General features: G+C 39.3%; 2 protein-coding genes across 3 annotated transcripts; both read left to right on the forward strand.

Annotated features, from left to right (window-relative positions):
- Positions 1–827: 827 nt before the first annotated feature.
- LOC122970943 (cytochrome b-c1 complex subunit 2, mitochondrial) lies at positions 828–9,723 on the forward strand. 2 transcript variants are annotated; one of them, XM_044337323.1, is made up of 14 exons: positions 828–937; positions 3,168–3,254; positions 3,696–3,845; positions 4,267–4,331; positions 4,435–4,491; positions 4,655–4,779; positions 5,143–5,240; positions 5,335–5,392; positions 5,573–5,668; positions 7,747–7,946; positions 8,162–8,242; positions 8,351–8,427; positions 9,041–9,194; positions 9,339–9,723. In XM_044337323.1, exons 1-14 carry the CDS (start codon positions 905–907, stop codon positions 9,420–9,422), a joined length of 1,365 nt encoding a protein of 454 aa, XP_044193258.1. In that variant the 5' UTR covers positions 828–904; the 3' UTR covers positions 9,423–9,723. The 2 variants fall into 2 exon arrangements, with proteins under 2 accessions (XP_044193258.1, XP_044193256.1); XM_044337321.1 differs by lacking the exon at positions 3,168–3,254 and adding an exon at positions 3,290–3,391 and having other exon boundaries at positions 832–937.
- A 366-nt stretch (positions 9,724–10,089) lies between these two features.
- Positions 10,090–19,899, forward strand: LOC122970944 (uncharacterized protein C16orf52 homolog B-like). The gene is made up of 3 exons (XM_044337324.1): positions 10,090–10,961; positions 17,006–17,218; positions 18,595–19,899. The coding sequence occupies exons 1-3, from the start codon at positions 10,856–10,858 to the stop codon at positions 18,777–18,779; spliced, it is 504 nt and encodes a 167-aa protein (XP_044193259.1). The 5' UTR covers positions 10,090–10,855; the 3' UTR covers positions 18,780–19,899.
- The last annotated feature ends 1,182 nt before the right edge of the window (positions 19,900–21,081 follow it).

A 21,081-nucleotide genomic window follows, 5' to 3' on the forward strand; every position in this document is an offset into this window, starting at 1 on the left:
GAAACATACACTGTTTGGAATACTAGAAGATAACTCTAAATTGAATTACCTGCTATACAGATAGGTGACAAATTAAAGGAAAAACTGGTACAGGTCTGAAGGCTTGACCCCTACAGTGAGGGGATCTGGTGGCTCTGTTATGCTGTAGGGGGCATTTTGCTGGCATGGTTTGGGTCCACTTGTCCCCTTAGAGGGAAGGGTCACCGCAAATCAATACAAAGTTGTTCTGAGTCATCACCTTTATCCTATGATGAAACATTTCTATCCTGATCCAGGATGACAATGCCCCAATTCACAGGGCACGAGGAGTCACTGAATGGTTGGATGAGTATGAAAATGATGTGTCTATGATATGTCTATCTATCTATCTATTTATCTATCTATCTATCTTTCTATCTATCTGTCTGATTTTCTTTCTGTTTCTCGTGTATTGTTTGTGAACTGCCCTGGCATTTTGTTTCTAAGAATGTGTCTCATGTCCATTCATGTTCTTAATAAAGTGGGAAAAAAATCCCTACTGTGCAGTTTATTTATTATTTTTTTATTTTGGCAACTTCATTGACAACAGTGAAACTCAAACAACAGTAACATATGAACAAGTTTAAAGAACAAAAAGTGGAAACAAAGTGCTAGTTCAGTTATGACTATTGACAATTAAGTAACATTAGTCGATAATTTTATGTGTTTCGAATATTACAGTTTCGCAAATCTAGGGTTACCAGTTAGACACGACCATTTTATACTTCTGTCTCATTCTATTCATCTCCGTGGCAACAGAGGGCGCACGCTCATTGGCTCAGCGGTACTTTTGGGAGCAAAGATCGCGCAGGGCATGCTGGGTAGGGCACTTTCAAGTCGGCCATATTGGCTTCATCGTCCTGGCTGAAGGAGAGAGAGACGGGAGATGAAGGGGATCCGGGGTATCAGTCAGTTATCGGTAAGGACGTCGTTTTACCGGTGAAACAAACCGTTTCGTCGTCTGTTTCACTCTTTGCGTGGTTGTCAGACGGTGTAAAAAGCTGTAAAGAAGCTGTTCGGTGAAGCCTGAGATGACTGAGCTCAACCAGCACCAAACCAACTGGGAAACGTTAGCTAAGTTACATCATAAACACCAGACAGGACGAGTCGTTACCTGTAATACCCAGTTTATTCAGTTTACAGTACCTTAAAATACCCAACAGTTAGCTACCTTAGAGGTGAAAGCTCGCTTCGTGTTTGTGTAACTAGATATGATTGAGCATCTCCTCCACAGCTAACCTTAAAAGTCCCCCTCCACTCAAAAATATGTTCTTCTTTTCTTGTTCCTACAGTTAAATGTGTGAGCTTCACTGTGCAGAATGATGTATGTGCAGAGTTTGACACTTAATTGAAAATATTTTTCAATTATTTTTTAAATTTAAATAGACATGGGACAAAGAGAAAAGGGAATTATTGAAGTTAAACTAATATAATACAGCCTGAATCATATTATATTATCCCCTTAACCCCATCATCCACACCAACCCTCCCCTCAGACTCCTCTAGCCAAAACAATACAAGACTGCTGGTAACAAATAGTAAGAATTCATAGCATATTAACAATTTATACTGAGGATTCATACCAGGAAGTAATCAACTAACTTCTCTGTGCTCACTGAAAATCTGATTTTAAGGGATACTACAACAAAATGTACAATATGGCTGTTGATAAACATACACGTTATTCCAAAAGAGTCTCACAAATAGGAAGTAGCCTACCATAATAACTAAACAGCAGTCTCAGGGGAGCTACAACGAAATGTGTAATTGATATCAATATATTTTCTACATGTTAGAACCTACTGGAAATGTTTTCTCAGTAATATTCCTTGAGAGGAGGTTTGAGCATGATTTGTGACATCTCGACTGGTTTGGAAGATAATCCTGGTCCAATATTCAACTTACACAAGTGTGATGTGGAAACTTGAAGCCTCCAGTACACATACACTGAGAATGGACTTTACAGTGAAGTAGGAGACATCTTGCATCCAGCAGTTAAAGTTTTGAAATGAAAAATATTTGCATATTCATAGATTCTGGGATTTTTAATGAGTGAGAAGGAGCAGATGCCATTTTAAGGATATTAATGTGGTAATTATACTGTTTTTGTGGAAAATTCATATCAGACACAAATCATTGTTCCAAGCAGATTAGTTTTCTCATATCTCAACACATGTCTGAGGGGATCTTTAAGTTTCCACTTTAAGTGCAACTTTATCAGACTATATTATCTGGCGCTTGGGTTTTGCAGTGTACTACTACATTGGCCAAAACATAAGACAGTGCTTTATAACAAAACTAATTTCCAATGGTGGAATAACACATAACTTCAGCTCAACAACTAGGGCACTTCGTCTTTTAACATATTTTAAACAAAAATGCATTGATAACAGTTTCCTATTTGTACTGAAATAAGATCCAATTGAAATACAGGCATAGATTTACAGACTTCCGAGATATCTGACAGCTTTATGCTGTCAAAGTCCATAGATGGGAGGTAATATTATCTGAAATTCTTTTAATTAAAAAAACAAACAAACACAACAACAAAAACACAAGGTCCATTTAGTAGCTGATTTGGAGCTTTCGATCACATTGTATGATCTTCATCAGGAGGTGGAGTGTGCCCAGTTGTCATAGAACTGTAGATGTTCAAATTTCCATTTTTTGAGCTCTTTAAGGACTTTTCATTCATGTTTGCTTCAAAGACAACTGATGAAGAAGATGTGAAATGATTGAAAGCTCCAGAACATATACTAAATGGACCTTGTGAGATTAATCATTTGTCTTTCTGTCTCAGTTCAGGGCCAATAACTCCTGAAACATCAGTTTTTTTCTATGTTTTACTGCAATAATGAAGAATTAGAAGACATACAGTATTTAAATAGCAGAATAGAGCATCCCGCTACACTCTATGTTTAAGAGGAAGGATGTACAAAATGAATAAAAAATGTTTGTTAATGTATGTTGTATATGAGAAACATTTGGACAGAAATCATATCAATAAAATGTAACATCACTAATCCCATCACTTCAAAATCTTTCATGCTCAGATTTCCTTTCTCCTCAGATTGGCCTTGCCTAGAGTCAGCAAGCCATTAACACATTACTTGTAATGTCCCGCCTTCCCATGTTCTCTGTTTTTCCAGACAAGGCTTTATGCGGCCCAGGCTGCCCGTAAGGTGGATTTCACCGGGGCCGCCGAACACGTTAAGTTTCAGCCGCAGGATGTGCAGGTCAGTGGTTGTTGACTTGTCTCTCTTCTCCACAGAGACGCTTCTATGCGGCTGCCAGAACAAGCCAGTCCCTTGCCCAGCCCCTGGCTGGCGTCAAGCTCTCTCCGGGGGCTGCCCACTCCTCCCAGGATGTCCATGTATGTTGCTGAGTGGAATGGCTGTTCTCGGGACCTCTGTGGGGTTGGCTGGGTCCAGATAGTTACTAATTGCTCTGCCTATAGAAACTGTCAGTTATGTTGTATTCTCTAGATATTCTTTTCTTTTAGTAGGATGTCAAAAATACTGGTAATATGTCTTTACAAGTCATCTAACTGAATGTCCAATTGTCTTAAGACCTTTGAGGTATAAACTACGGCTTACGCTTCATGTTTTAACTTAATATCTACACATATATACTTGATGTAATGATGGGACTAAAAGGACATCTCTATATGTGTCCAGGTGACCAAACTGCCCAGTGGACTGGTGATCGCCTCTCTGGAGAACTATTCCCCAGCCTCCAAGATCGGAGTGTTCATCAAGGCTGGCTGTCGTTATGAGACCCCTGACAACCAGGGGGTCACCCACCTCCTCCGACTGGCCTCCAGCCTGGTATGATACATCAATATAGCCTGTAGAGCTCTGTGGTCATTCATCTGCTTTGACCCCTCTGTGCTCAAGAATTACAGAAATAAATGCAGCTGCACCTTGTTGGTATATATTTATGTTAACTTACAGAGGTTATAATTGACAGACTTTGCACATGTAGTATTAATTTGTTGAACATTTGAACCACTTTCCACTCACACATTTCTTAAACACTGAGAGCCAGTGTTTTCATTCTCTCTAATTTTGGTGTATTTTGAGTTTTATGCGGATTCAAACAGCTGATTTAATATTTAAAAGATCTTTTTTCCAGCCCTTCTTTTAGTATTTAAATAGCTATAAAGCACAAGTGCGAGAATGTACCAAATATATATTTGAAGCATAATTATAGCCTTCTGTGTGAGACTTGCATTTGTGCTTTTTCCAGACAACCAAAGGAGCTTCATCTTTCAAGATATGCCGTGGTGTTGAGGCAGTAGGAGGCAGCCTGAGGTCAGTAACATCCAAGAACATTTATAACAAACCAATGAATTCAAGTACAGTCTTTTCTGAGCAGTATTCTTATCTGGATATCTGCATGTTTGTGCCTCTGCAGTGTGACTTCATCCAGAGAGAACATGGTCTACACCGTTGACTGCTTGAGAGATGACATGTGAGTCATTATTAAACCTGTACGCCAGAGTCAGAATTGAACTGGGACTCATGATAGAAATGTCCCATGCAGTACTGTTTTTGTTGAAATTCATGTAGGAGGGCAGGATGATGGCACAGTAAACAGAACATGTTTTTTCTGACCCTTCGTTATTGATCTGCAGTGACACAGTGATGGAGTATTTGATCAACGTGACAACAGCCCCGGAGTTTCGGCCATGGGAGGTGACAGAACTTACACCCAGAGTGAAGCTTGACAAGGCCCAGGCTGCACAGAGTGCTGAGATAGGTGAGCATTAAGTTCTCTTGCACTCATGTAAATATTCACATTGACTGATCATAGAACTACTTCTCTTATATATCCCACTTATATACCACAGAGCTCAGCATGATTAATGACCAAAGATGCTATTTTAATGTTTAATTACACCATAAGAAAGACATTTATGCAGGATTATCAAGCAGTATGTGTCAGAAAATGCTGTAAAGCATTGTTTTACTGAGATGTATAACTGTCAGAATTGCCCTTAACTTAACTTAATAGATGACATTAGACAGATGCACCAAACCCAGTCACTATTTCTATGGAGTCTCCAGCATTAAAGGATATATAATTGTAGTTCATGATCATGTCTCTTTCTCTCTTTTCCAGGTGTGATTGAAGGTCTGCATGATATGGCCTACAAGAACGCACTGTGCAACTCCCTGTACTGTCCAGATCATATGGTTGGCAACATCCATGCTGACCATGTGAGTAGTTTTTTTCAGGGATTTATTCTTTAACACTGATATTGGTAATATACACATTTAAACCCACTTCTCAATGTTTGTATTTTTTCTCCAGCTGCACCAGTATGTCCAGAATAATTTCACAAGTGCAAGAATGGCTCTTGTTGGACTTGGTAAGAGTCATTACATTATTAACACATGTGTATATAATAATACTACAACAATATGATGTAAACCTGATGTGATTTTATTTGGCTATTGATGGAAATAGACATGAAAGTATCATACAAAGAATTATATTGAATGAACAAAGAACTATGAAGGCCTTAATGTCTCTTTTTTCTTTTTTCCAGGTGTTGATCATGCTGTGCTGAAGCAAGTTGGAGAGCAATTCCTCAACATCCGCAGTGGAGTGGGCACCACAGGGGCCAAAGCTCAGTTTCGTGGAGGTGAGCTGAACAGACACTCTAACAAACTGCATGTTGGACAAACACCAACTGTAAAAACAATTGGATCAACTTTGTTTTGACTTATTTTTCATTTTACTTTCAACAAAATTAAGTGGGTGTAGTTTAGTCAAAAATAAAAGCAGACAATTATAACCAGGCCACATCAGTACTGCAATAACAAAATGACTCACTGGCTGCATTTACAATCATAGAGAACTCTTGGGCTTTACATATACAGTGTAATTAAAATATATAGCTTTCATCATCATAAAAACCACAGTGCACTACAGATATGGGAGTACAATAAAATACACATACTGAATTACATTGATTGTGATGTACAGTTTGAAAAAAAAAAAATTACAATACAATTACCTAAAAATGGGTACAGCTCTGGTTTGCTTTTAGCCAGCACTTAACCTTTGTTGTAAAAGATTTTATATCTGAAATTAATTTGATTTCAGTTGGTAATGTGTTCCAGAGTTGACAGCCCTGTATGGAGAAGGCTGATTGTCCAAATTTAGATGTACGATATGGTATTTTACAGTTGCCATTCACCATGCTCCTAGTTGCTCTGGTACTGTCTTGTCTTTGGATGTAGTGCCTGATTAGTTTGAACCAATTAAGGTTCGACTTTACTGTTTTTGAAATCTTCTTTATATGTTTATCAAATTTGAGTTGTGAATCTAAGATTATTCCTAAAAACTTGAAATCATTGACCTCCTCTATTTCTTCATTCTGTATCTTGATTTCAAAATTTTCAAGTTAGCCCTGTTTTCTAATGGAGAAACACATAGAAACTGTTTTTGTCAAATTCAAGACAAGATGATTACCTTGCAGCCATTGATGAACATCATCCAAGTATACAGTCAAGATCTCCGCTGCCTTGCTAGGTGACTTGGCTGGTACATATATGACCGTGTCATCTGCATAAAGCTGGCAGTTGGCCTCTGGGCAGCTTGTAGGTAGGTCATTTATAAACAGACTGAAAAGCAGCGGACCCAGGATCGAACCTTGAGGAATACCCATTCTGTTGTTCAAAAGGGATGACTTTTCTTGGTCAACTTTCACACACTGCTCTCTAGTTTGAAGATATGACTCAAACCAATCAATTGCTTGTTTTGAAAAATTGAATGTAGACAATTTAGACAGGAGAATGTCATGGTTGACAGTGTCAAATGCCTTTTTCAGGTCAAGAAACACTGCCTCCACGACATTACCTCTGTCCAATGAATGCTTTACGTTTTCAATGAAATAACAATTTGCAGTTTCTGTGGAACATTTTGGTCTAAAACCAAATTGTTGTGGATGCTGCTTTTCAACATTTAATCATTTTATTGTCCCCATAGGGCAGTTGTTGGCGCAGCAGTAGGACAAAACAGGAAACAGCAACATTTGTTTAACATTAAGCAGTGTTTCTGACACACTGCAGCCTGTACTCTACATTCATTGCCAGATTGACAACTTACTGCTAATCTTTTCCTCTGCTCCACTCACATTTACCGACACTTTTCTCACACTCACCACACACACATCACGCACTGCCCTATTCCTTAAAGGAGCTATGCTACCAACAGTTTCCCAGGCAACAACACAGAGGTTGACTCATGTTTTGGAGCAGCGCCGCACAGAGGCCCCCTCAGCAAATGATTATTGATTTCCAAATGAATGGATATTTGTTGCTACTTTTGGCATTACAAAAAAAATTACAATTATAGGGGAAACACAGATTAAGAGAACCCAACCAACAGATAAAAGAAACTGTCAGGACACTTTGAATTAAAGATCTATAAAACAATATCATCTAAGTTCTGTCAAACTTGTTCAGCGGTCTCAGGCAGAAAACACACTGCTGGCTTTTTTTGCTCAGCATATTTGAGTTTTCCTCAAATAACAATTTGTGCTCAGTCATGGTGCCAAAGTATTTAAAAGACTGCACTGTTTCTACACTCTGGCCATTAATTACAGTACTGACAGAACTTGATGCATGACGCTTAAAATCAATACACATGTCCTTGGTTTTTAGTTACACACAAGAAAGTGATACACCTGTTTTGTCTCCTCTTGCGTCTCTCCAGGTGAGGTTCGGCAGACCAACAACAACAGTCTGGTCCACTCAGCGGTGGTGAGCCAGTCAGCAGCAGCGGGTACCGGCGAGGCTCTGGCCTTCAGTGTGCTGCAGCATTTACTGGGAGCTGGTCCACATGTAAAGCGCGGATCCAACACCAGCAGCAAACTGGGGCATGGTGTTGCCAAGGCAACTACTGACCCCTTCGATGTGAGTGGTTGTCAGTTTGTAATTTAAACTTGTGAAACAGTTCATTCATACACCAGGGCTTTCCCTGGCTTAACACGGGACTATTGCAGTATCTGCAGAGGTGTGTGTGTGTGTGCTATCTTAATACAGGACAAGATCACATATTTGTTACTCAATCATGAACGTATGTTCAATCCTAATTGCAACAGCACCTGTAAAAACATTTTTCTTTACAGGTCAGTGCTTTCAATGCAAACTACTCTGACTCTGGTATGTTTGGAATCTACACCATTTCCCAGGCTGCAGCTGCTGGTGATGTGAGTATCTCTTAGCCACGACAAACACCTCTTTATCTATGTAGCTGCAGTCGTTTTTGAATATGAAACCAGAAACTGTTTAACCTCTGTGTTTTTGTGTCTTTCAAGGTGATTAAGGCTGCTGTTGGCCAGGTGAAGGCTGTTGCTGATGGTGGAGTCACAGCTGCTGACCTCACTCGGGCAAAGTAAGACATGCAGACAGACAGGCAGAAATGTCACTATGACACAACACATTCTTTAATTTACTATTGAAATGATAGATTAAAATTAAATTAATAGGGAACAATTCTACAGCTGAGATGAAGCCATGGTAGCACTACTTTCATGTTGTTCGAGATAATTTCAATGTTTGCTTGTTGGAAAGAAGTGGGTGTATTAATTCATGATAGCTGCTCTGAGATTTGTGCAGGTCTGTACTGGTCGGGCTTTTATTTTCACAAAAAAATAACTAAATAAATAACTGTCGGACTTCAGAAGCATCTCATTCCTTCTAATGGTGGCTATCATCATCATCATCTGCCTGCAAGACCTGATTAATTGAAACATAATGAAAGCTAAATTGTCTCAAGCTGATTTCTGGCAGTTCAAAGTCCTCATTCATGAAACAGTTTCCACTTGGTGCCTCTTGGTGGTGCCATTCTTTGTTCTCTTATGCCATTAAGTCTTCCTATGTTCTTAAAGTGAAGTGAATAGTTGACACAGTACACAGAAAAACCATCACACCTCAGAATAAGCAAAAAAAAACCCCTTTAACTTTTTAAACGTTATATATCGAACTCATCTTTGTTTTCCCTGCAGGGCCCAGCTGAAGGCTGATTTCCTGATGTCTCTGGAGACTTCAGAGGGTTTGCTGGAGGCCATGGGCACTCAGGCCCTGGCTAACGGATCCTACCGCACCTCTGCAGAAATCTCTAAAGACATTGACAACGTCTCCTTAACCGACGTCGCCAACGTAAGATATTCGGCTCAGTCGATGCATTACTGTATTACTTCAGTTAGATAATAACTGTAAGATGGGCTGAATCTTTGCTTTACTGGGTGAAACTTGAGCTTTGTTATTAATAAATTTATTAACTTTCTTGCTGTTTATTTCCAGGCTGCCAAGAAATTCGTGTCTGGCAAGAAGGCCATGGCATCCAACGGCAACCTCATGAAAACACCCTTCGTGGATGAGATCTAAAGCCCTCCCTATAATCTCCTACTGTACCTAACTCTTGACGGCAAAGCAGAATTTGTTTCCTCCACATTTTGACAAAAAGAGAAAGCGAGCAAAGTTCATCATCAACATCATCACCTTTTTGCAAATGCTGTTGTTGTGAGAGATATCGTGTCATAACACCACAGGGTACTTATAGGTGTTGTAACAGTACATTTTCAGGTGATGCTACTCTGACGCGTCACAATGTCACGCTCCACTCATTTGTCCGCATTTACTGTATAGCTGATGTAAAATAATGAATAAATTCTATCTACCAACGTGACAGTTATGGTTTGTTGTGGTGTAAAATGTGAGTTTTAGCTCATTCCTGGGTCCACTTATTTGTTTGTTCTGGAGCTTTCTACCGTATAAAACGAATTAAGAGTGATGCTCAACTTTTAAGTTAACATAAATGAGAAGTGCTCCAAATCATGGAAAGTTTAAACATCTACACTTCCATTAAAAACTATGAAACAATCTGCTGATGAAGACTTTGTGGTATAGCTGAAAGTCTAGAGTATAATGGACCTTGAGTTGGGAGTGTAACTTTAATACCAAAATGTGTTCAAAGGTGTTTTAGCAACTCATTGAGCTGATCAAATGCCTTTTGACCCGGGGACCCTAAAAGTAGCAGGAGCTGTCGGCTATTTACAGATTTTCTCGCGAGAGTTGCCCACTAGAAATGGTGAAGCGACCTGAGGGAATTTTTAGTTTGCTTTGCAGCGAGAGGACAGCATCGTACAACAGAAATTACACTTGCTGTGAGGTCGGAAGCTTTTTTTTAAAAACCGGTTATATGCAGGAATTCAGTGTATAAACGGGAATATATGTAAACTCCAGTAAAGCGCTTTGATGTGAACATGGGCGGCGCTTTCCGTCTGCGCTCGTCTAGAGGAGAGAAAACGCGTCCATATGGGGGGAGAGAGGAGAGAGCTCGGGGGGGTTTCATGCACACTCAGGAAATAAGTCGACTGCATGCATGAATCCGTCTTCACTGCTGGAGGATTATTGAGCGATTGCGGCAAACACACCCAGATTCCTATGAAATCTCCACTCCGTCTTTTGGCAAAATATCACCGGGATGCGGCGGAGCATCCCGGGGCTAGGCAGTGCATGAGCCCGGGCAGCGAGCCTCTCCTCCTGGGCTGGAGAAGGGCCAGCAAGTCGGCGCAAGCTCGGCTGCTGAAATAATTTTTAAAAAAGGGATTGTTTTAAGGGGAACAGCTGATCTTTCTACCTGCGGTTGAACAGCATGTGCGGACTAATCGTGAATCAGACCGACCCCATCACCGCAGCGATGGCCGGGGTGATGATGGGGCATTGGGGACTTTTTGAACGTCCCGTTTCCCTTTAAAGAAAAGAAGGTTGACATAGAGGCACAAAGACGCTCCGACCTCCAACTTGTGTCCACAGACATGGATAAACTCACCGTGATATCAGGATGTCTCTTCCTCGCTGCAGACATCTTCGCCATCGCCAGCATCGTCAACCCGGACTGGATCAACACTGGAGAATCAGCTGGTGGGTTTAAAGGCACTTTGCTTCACTTCAGCTGTATGTTTGTGCTGAAGAAGTGGAGTTTATAATTGTTTCTGGGTATTTATATGAGGTTACTTCATAGGGCAATAGAACAAAGATCATGGTGATGCATTAAAATGATAATATTTTAAATATTTCATGAGCCTGTGCTGTAAAAACAAATCATCAAAACTGGAGTGTGAGGCTTTGCAACAACAACAAAAATCACATAAAAAGTCAGAAGTCATGAGTCATAATATGAGAGTCTGCTCAGAGTCTGGATAAACTGTGTTTTCAGATAAATATCTACTTAATTTGCATCAGTTTCACACAAACATTGTTATAATGCAGGTATATTTAGAGCAGTGGTTCTTCACTTTTTTGGCTTGTGAACCCTTAAAATGAAACAGTTTCCACTTGTGACCTCATTACAGGAGATCATGGCTCCTGAGCAGAGATTTTTGTGAAAAGTCAGAAAAATAAAACAATTATTTTCTGTAGCTGGTGACCCTTGGAGTGTCCCAAGCCCCAGGCTGGGAACCACAGTTTTAGAGGATTGGGAGAGGAATGTGACAATGGAGTGAGTGAGTTGTAACAAACAAAACAGGAAACAATAATTAGTGCAGTTATAATAGAGGGCTGATGGTATGAAAAGTTTGCATTTTCACTTCCTTAAATATTAAATTGTCTCCTGAGCTCAGCAAAGGTCAAGTGAAGGTAACGATGGTCCCGCTGGTTAAACAGCTAAAAGTAACAAACACACCTGCTCTGTGGCTTTTTATTGTAACATGTGAAAGTGTCCATGTTCTTTTAGATTGTCTCCACCTGTCTGTTAACATCAAGTGCAGCCACGGCACATTTGTGAATGAGTGGGTATATGCTATATTAGTGTGAATGTGTGGATTATATTAGGGTTATAGGTCTATGAGGGTTTTTTTCTACCTCTCTCTGGGACAGTACTCCAAAAACACTTTTGTACTAGTGTAAAAAACTCTTTGAGGATGCATGAAATGGTTCCTCAAGACTACACAACGAGCCTCGATGTCGTTAACTTCCTACCAATCATCCCATGACCCGGACAACAGACAAGTTTTAACAAAATGAGGTTTCATGTTTAAAATTTAACTCTAACAGGAACCACTAAACCAACTAAGAAGCCTTGAGCCACTCATGCTGTAAATATATACTGTCACAGTAGCGCAGCCGACTTTAAAGGCCCTATTGTGAGTCGTGGAGTCCTACATGAAAACACAATTTTGTGAAAAAGTTAGAACAGTTTTGTTTTTGCTTAAGAGATTTCTGCATTTGGTTTTTAAACTTGAGAAGTGTTTTTAAACACTTCTCTCATGGTTTGAAGTGGGCGGGGTTCGACTGGGAAAATGTGATGTCATGTACTTTGTGTACCAATCAGGATTTAGCAACATTTGAACAGAAATGTAAGGACCTGTAACGCTGCATTCGTGTGCTCCTCAAATGGTCCCATTTACCAAGTTGGGAAGTCGTTCTTCTGACTTTGTTGTGTTCATGAGCTTTTAAGTCATAATGTGGAAACAACACGGACGCTACAAAGAAGATGTATTTTCTCTCAGACTTGTTGCTGCACCAGTACATTCACTAAAACTACTAAAATATTGCTTTATCTGACTTCTTATCAGGATTAATGCTATTAAATAACTTTTCTAACTAATGTAGGTCAATCTACGTGGACAGCTACTAACAGTTACAACCTAATACTATATTACGAATTACATGTGAGCAAAAAAATGATCTGCAATATCTGAATTGGTAAAAAGTTCCTTGTCATCAACCAAACATTTACTTTCGTCCGCCATGTTTCTGTGTCTATGACGTCAATTTTCAGCAAGTCGTGTACCAAAATTTTCACCGACTTCCTGAGTTGTTGTTCCGACTTGAGGGGGTGTTCACGTGAATTTTCATTGGAAATTAATTTTTCCAATTATTCCAACTCCACATGAATGCCTCATAAATGCTGTTTCCAGGTCAAAATCTGGTCAAACGGTCGTGATGAAGTGGATTTAATAAATAACATTTAATAAATTACTAAGGATGAATTTCTGAACTTCATCTTTGATTAATTGTTATTTAGTCATGAATACTTAATATGATAGAGAAAACGATTTGAAATCATGTTTTCAGAGGCTTTAAATATATTTATCATTCACTATTAAAATTAGAAATGACAATCCTGATCATATAGATATCAAAATTACAGCTGCTGATGATTTGATCTGTATTGTTTTATCAATATTTTGGCATCTGACAGCAACATCATAACTTTAGCAGCTGTTCTGGTTGAAATTAAATGATAAGTTATCATCAACTATTTGATCATATTTCAGCACACAGTTGTTAATTGCGGAAAGCCAGATTTCATTGATTGCACAGTCAACCTGATTCAAGTGTTAACCAAATATTCCTGGTTATTGCAATGGAGTCATATTTTGATGCAAAGTCCATAAGCTAAACATTGACTAAAACTGATGCAACAGACAAACAGCAGCTCTACAGTATATGCACAGCTGTCAGAGGTTGTTGTCAACTTCCATCCTCATGCTTCACTGGAACTGAGATAAGCAGGTAACACGTGTGCTGCTGCTGCTGCTGGGTGGTTATTAAAGGATTTAATTTGTTCCAAAAAAAACAAAAAACACTTAGTATTTAGTACATAACAAGCAGGTTTTTGTTGCAGAATTAAACACCAAATCTTCCTCAATCGTCATAGTTCAAAACGGCTCTCTGAGGGTTTTACCTCCTGTTCTACACAGTAAATGAAATTGTGAGATTACTGTACTTACTGTACTAAAAGCCTTTTGTTCCTGTTTAATTAGCCGGATAGTAATTACCTGAAGGCAGGAAGTGTTGTTTTTGAATGAAGATGTGTGACTTTTAATTAGGCCTCCTGGGGAGAGTAATGATTTCCACCTGGAGAATAAAAACTCTTCGGGCTCTGTCATGACGTACTTAATTTTTGCTATGAGTGCTTAGTGTATATGTAGAAGTTAAAAACATAAAAAGAACAATTGTGTGCAAATCAGCGTTTTATATCTTTCTATTAAACTGTGTCTCAGCAGTCTGCCCAGCTCTCTAGATTTATTTACACTTAAAAGAGAAAAGAAGGAGGGAAAAAAATGTATAAACATAGAAATCAGATTCCTTTTTTAAACATTTTTAAATGTTTTGGTTACTTTTTAATATTGGACAATGAATAGAAATGTCTCTAGTCTTGCAAAAGTTTATGTAATTATCATTTCCTACTTTATATTCGTATTAAAACAAATTTTGCTCTCCATAATGGCATGGAGCAAAAAAAATACTTGTAGTCGGATATGTGACTGTTCTTCCGTCACGTTTTCTGAGTATGAAGTCCTGCTCTATTGACATTGTCCTCCGCCGTGCGGTATGAAAGGATGTGTTGAGAGGGAACAGGATATCCTGTGTGTAGGGGGAACAGGTCAGCCTGTAAGAGGATGTGGTTCAGGCCTGATGATCTCCTCAGCACCCAGAATCACATCCATGATCAGGAACTGAAGCTGATCCATACGTGGCAACATTAAATATTTAAAGACTGATTTCATTTTCATTATTATTATTTTCAATTATTCATGGTGGGAAATCTTTTTAGGACTCAGAGTCTGTATTCAATACTGTGTTGTTTTGCAAGTTCTGAGCTAACAAAGTACTTTTAATTAACCTTGAGCAGTGGAATGAGCATGAATAAAACTTAATATAAATATTCTTTTTAATCTTCTAAGTCCATAATTTTCCTTTTGTATGTTTTTTTCACTTTATGTGGTTTAGAAATACTAAACATTCAGTGTAAATTGAGGGGTCTTAATAGCTTTAAGTACCAGGTGTTTATTCAAAAGCAGCTAAAACATTTAATTTTCCTCCCAATTAAAAGATGTTTTAGTGCCTCCCTGTGTTTTTCCTGCATCTTTGTGACATTGGTTGCTTGCAATTTTGGTCATTGTGACAATTATGTTAATTCTACAGTCGCCGGGTTTAAATTCTGCTGAATAAATGCATAAAATGTATAAAGCTCCTCAGTGTCTGCTTGGCTGCCGCCTAACTGCTGGCTGTAGATAATTCTGGGAAACAAAAGAAAAAGGTGGGAGACAAAAGAATAAATTAAGGTGTGGGAGGATTTCATTTTGCATTTGTCTCATTACATGGCGCCATGTTCTGTGGATTCTTGTGTAGTTGGATGCAGAGTTGAGCAGATGCAGTCTCTGTTGGGCTCCGAGTGTGCATGTGTGTGTGTGTATTAGATGTAGAAATCCTCCTACCTGACATCACACACAGCGCCCACAAGGCTTTGGGAGACAGGAGGGGGTCAGTGATCTCTCCATTTCTGTCTCAGCTGTGAGTGATGTGTCGCCCAACTGTTATTCTGCCGTTTTTCTCTCCGTGTGATGTTTTGGCAGCTCATGCCAGAACCCTGAACCCGTTTGACGTCATACTGAATCACTGCGGGTCACTGGCACACAGCCTGTCAACCTTGTTTGCATACCGACTGGTTCATCAGCCTCCAGTCTCTGTGGGGAATCAGGGGGACTCCTGGGAGGTCATTATGTTCTGCACCCACGGTCAACATATGGACCAATGATGTCATGTGTTGCTGTGCATTAGAATGAAGTTGTGATTGAAAGCAGGAAAAGACAACAAACTGACTGCTGTACTGTCTGCTACAGGTAGGCTGTAAGCTCCATTTCATGTAATGGATTTAATGTGCAATAGACTGGAATATTGTTATGAGACACTAATTATCTCGGCCAGGCGCAAGTCTGGAGAAGATCATGCATTTGGTCCATGTGTGTATCTGTCCGCCACTGATCTCATATACTACTGGACCCACAGGCCTAATATTTTTTGTGCACATTTATGACTGTATGCTCAAGGACCTCTTGTGGTTGCAGTGATTCACAATTTTTGAAAAACCTATTTTATAACACCATTGACTGCTGACTCTTCACTTTTCTTAACTGGCAAGTGATCAACAACTGCTTCAATTTGGAATCTTGTTGGGATGACCAATCATACCTTGTTGCCACATTAGATCAATCAGTGCCAAATTTTAGTACCTTGAGAGCAGGTTGTGTTGTGAATTCAAATAAAAATTTATAAGATTCCTTATGACCCTATTATAAAGCTTAGATTTTCATCTTCTCAGTCTTCGCCATTTTATGACATGCGTTACGACATAGCAAAAGGCATTTCCAGCAATTAGCTAGGCTTAAAAACAAGGCTTACTTAGTCTGTTGCAGGCCACATTTTGGCCTTTGTCATGGCTCAAAAACTGACAACCATAGAAAGGTTTGGTGTCATTTTGAACTGGAGCATCTGCAGATTAATTTCATACCTGATGTATAATGATCCACCAAAGTTTGGCATGATATGAGATGAATAAACCCCTGTTTTTGTTATCTTCACCGCCATCTTGACTGTACACACCTGGCGGAGATCTGCACTCTACAGTTCACTCCTCTAGTTTCTGGCTAAAATACCATCTGGACTGATGTGTTTTATCACCAGTGTCTCACTTTTTCCATCTGAATAGGGTTTCATTGAAGTTTTCTCTCAGTCTGTGGTGCAATGTCTGATCCTAAACGTAAAGTGAGTTGTCATGCCTCTACCAGTGTTAGCCAGCCTCCTTCGACCATGTCTCCCCTGACAGCCAGAAAGATGTTGTCTTAAATATCAGGATGGTAGACGTCTGGGTTATTCCCAAGGTGCAGGTGGAAGGATAATACTCCTGGACGACCTGGACCATCATACCAGTTCAATGGTGCTGTAAGTCGCCTGTAAGCATCAATATCTGTGCTGGTTAATCAATATAGTCTGTATTTACCAGATGCTGATGTGTGTTCACAGCTTATTGTTAGTCTGATCTTGATTTTCTGTACAGTTTGTGTATGCAGCTCATTTTTTGTAGCTGACTCAACCCTCGATTGTCACTGCTCTGTTGAAGGATCCAACAAGGATGAATTTATTTTAAACTTCTTCTTCTTCTGTCTTTCTCCACCCAGGCTCTCTGACTGTAGGCTTGGTCCGGCAGTGCCAGACTATTCACGGCCGAGAACGGACCTGCATACCCCCGCAGCTGCCCCCAGAGTGGATCACCACGCTCTTCTTCATTATTCTGGGCATCATCTCCCTCACTGTCACTTGTGGTCTGCTGGTGATGTCACACTGGCGCCGCGAGGCCACCCGATACGCCCGATGGATCGCCTTCACAGGGAGTGGGTGTTCACTGTCACTTTTCTTCTTTTTTTCCCATCACAGCCAGCTCTCTTCTCTTCTTCCACCTCTAAATACAACTCTGTGCTGTGCTCACTCATTTTCAACAAGTCCAGGCAGAATCCAATCCACACTTTATATAGACGTCATTGACTTTCTCTTTTCACATATGGTATTCAAGGAATGAGGACAATTGTTGGGCAACGGGAAGTGATTCAAAGTTTAGAGGAAAACAAAAAGTAGTCATGGAAAGACTGAATGTATCAGCATAAGATCTTTTGCATCTTTTTCCCTCAGACTAAAGCATCAGGAATCTGCTGGATTGATAAACATTACAGGCCTTTGCCCAGTTTGCAGCCATTACATGGCAGGATTTATGAGTATCCAAGTTGCATTTTTTAAGGTATAAAATGCCACACCAGGGTCAGAAATGAATTGTTGGTCAAGGTTCAACTGTCCATTATAGTCTATAAAATCCCCTGTGAAAGTAAGAGATGGATCTTGAGAATCTCCTGCGAAATAAATGGAGGTCACATCAACATCAGAATCCTGTGCTTCATTTCAGAAAAGCTTTTAGTCTGGTAATTATGAACATCTTGACAAAGTGACTGCCTAGGAGCTCTAATTGATGGGCCGGTTTCTATTTTTACAGGAAAGAGACAGAGTTTGTCTGTCAGAGAGGACCAGAGCTGGAGCTTTGCTAAATATGGAAAAATATGAAGCAGATTCTCATGAGTAGAGCATCAATACTGGGGGCAGTTTTTTAGTTCCAAAGACAGTTTTTCTACCCGCACATATGAATGCAGCTTCAAAAGTGGGTAGTTTCCCAGAATCAGAACAAGTGTTTTCAGGCTGACGTGTAAAAACAAATATTAAACATTGAAACTGTGGTTTATCACATTTTTGGTACATATAACCTATAACCCTGTCAGATGAATTCAAGTACCCCTTATTTATTTGAACCATTTATCCATCACTTTCAGCTGTTTTAACCATTTACTTCTAGTTAACTATTTCAACTGTTTATCCATTACTTTAGCTATCTATAATCATTATTATTTTTAGCTATTTTTATCCATTCCTGCTATTTGAACTGTTAGCCTATTATATTTCTACTTATCTATTCCTTTTCAACCATTTATCACTTTTAGCTACTTATTCCAACTTCTCTGCATGCTTGCTCCTGTAACTATTGTAGTTTTCTCTCACTCTCAACATATATTGTCAAGGTGTTATAGCTGACTTGATATGTTGACATTTTTTCATTCAAATTGTATTTTTTTATATTAGTTTAGCTATTCTAATCTTTCCAATCACTGGTCTAGAGGGGATGTTGATGATTTTCTCATCCTGTTCTTCTGTTTTTCTTCTGTCACAGTGGTCCTGTTCTGTATGGCTGCTCTCATATTCCCAATCGGCTTCTACATCAATGAAGTTGGAGGACAGCCGTATAAGCTGCCCAACAACACAGTGGTGGGCTCTTCCTATGTACTCTTCGTTCTGTCCATATTCTTCACCATAGTAGGACTGCTGTTTGCTGGTAAGGTATGCTTGCCCGGCTGACATACCCTCCTCCTCTTTTTGTATCTTTGGAGAAAACCCCCACCATAGGAGGCAACTTGTGTTAGAATTCACTGCTCCGTGGCAGCATTGGAAATACAACAAAACTGAATCGTCACGATGCTTGTAACTGGAGCCGGAGGCAGTGCGTTGCATCTGTCCATCTGTTTGTTCAGAGGCTGAGCAGGTGCAGGGAGCTGGGCCCTCATCATCGTCCGTCCTGAGTGATGAGTGTTAGGTGGTGAACAGACAGGAGAATATTAAAAAAAAACTTGATGGGAATGGATTAAAACATCAGGATTTACTGTGTTATTGGTCATCTTAAGAATTAATGACGGATAATTCTTCTCATCCCATCAACCAAGATGCACATATTGGGATTAGACTGATGTCAGGCCTGATTGCGGCCAAAAATTGCCTCCAACATAATGAGATTCTCCCCTGAGTATGACTAGAGTACATGAAAAAACTGCTTTATTTATTTGTTATTTTGTATTTTTTTTTTTATTAAAAGGCCTGTTGTATTCCAGAGTTTCCCTGCCATTAATATGTCTTGTGTATCACCTTGCCTTAAAGAGCTATTAACCTTAAAATAACTACCACATAGTTGAGTTTTAGTTGAGGGTTTTAATGTGGGATCAATTCTAAAATTCTGGATGTGTGAAATGAGTCAGCATAAACATGAACTGGAATATAAATTGGGGTAAAATCAACATCTGTCCAAAATGATTGTGTTGGTCAACATTCAAAAACTTCTCTATATCAAGTTGTGTCCATGGATCTCTTGCCGGATTATATGATGCTGTTGAATGTTGAGGTAATTTAAGGGTCCAGGACCAGAGCAAGACTGACATTAACAGGTGAAACCTGTTCCGGTCTTAGTTAAAACATTTTTATTTTAGTGATGTAGTGAATGTATTATTCACCTTTATTGAATATTTCCTGTTGTTTGAACACTGTATCAAGAAATGACTAAATCTATGACTAGTTTGTTTGATACATCTGGGACTTCATCTCTGTATAAATGAACAAACAGCCAGTCTGTCATTTTATAGAAGCACTATGATATTCATGAATGAGCATGGTGGATCTCATCTCATTAAAAATATCTTTGGAACACTAATCTCTAAGTCTCTTTTTTTAATTAATATATTGGTCTTGAAAGACCATAATGCTGTCATTATTTACTATCCAAGGAAATTTAAAATGAGAGTTTCTATGCCAGAAGGACAGATGCCAGAATTAGCAAGAAGTTCGAGCGTCAGAGTTGCATTTATCACACAAAGAATGTGACATTTTATTACTCTGATAAAGACAAACATCTCAAGGTTAAAGATAGAAAAAAGATAGAAAGATAGAAAAAGGCTGGTTTCCTTATTTCTGAAAAGCTGACATTCATCTGCTGGTGGCTAAAATGTATCTTAACGTATATGCAAATTATTTTACCTTTAATGTTTATCTGCAGTGAGGCAGATCTTGGTTAGAGCACAATCTCACACCCACTTTCCCTCCTTCGTCTGTGTGGATGCACAGGATCTTTAGGTCGCCATAGGAACGTCATAGAAAAGTATTTGGTGATGTGTGTTTTTCCTGAAAAGATCCAGCAGGCTACAGTATGATGCCAGCAGCAGGAATCCAGTTATTTGTGTTAACTCTGCCCAACACTGCCGCCAAAAGTCAAGTATTCAAACCGGCACTACTGTCTCTGATATTCTAACTAAATCTCACAGTCACAATGCTGCTATTTTAAGCACTGAGAATCATTTTTTCTAAGTGTACCTTGTATAGATTGGCTGAGTGGACGCATGAATAATCTTCACCCCATGTGTGGTTTATATGCTTTTTTCACCAGACAAAAATATAGCGGTTCAAACTGGTCTGGATGTGGTTTGTGCTGTAACCAAGGAATGATTCAGTTGTTAGCCAGTTAGCATGCCAAACTTCATGTGCTCTTTTGTTCACTATAGCCAACATAGCTTAGTGCAATGGTAACCTGGCTTAACTACATAGAAGCACAGATGTAATGTATTACAGAATTGTTGAATCTAGTGTGTTTTAGGCCAGTGTGTAACTTACTCTAAAGTGCACGTGTTAGCACTGTGACATAACCAGCTCTGTCCTTGCCTTCATTTTTACTTCTTTTTTTGAAAATGTTGCAATTTCCATGGCAACAAAGAGAGTAGGAAAAGAAGTGAAATATGTGTTTTTCCTTCTTGTTCCTGCAATTGAATGTTTCAGCTTCACTGTGCAGAATGATGTCTGTGCAGAGTTTGACACTAAAAGGCTGTTTTCACATTCATCTGCT

This window comes from Thunnus albacares, chromosome 20 (genome assembly GCF_914725855.1).
Source record: "Thunnus albacares chromosome 20, fThuAlb1.1, whole genome shotgun sequence".
Taxonomy (NCBI): Eukaryota; Metazoa; Chordata; class Actinopteri; order Scombriformes; family Scombridae; genus Thunnus; species Thunnus albacares.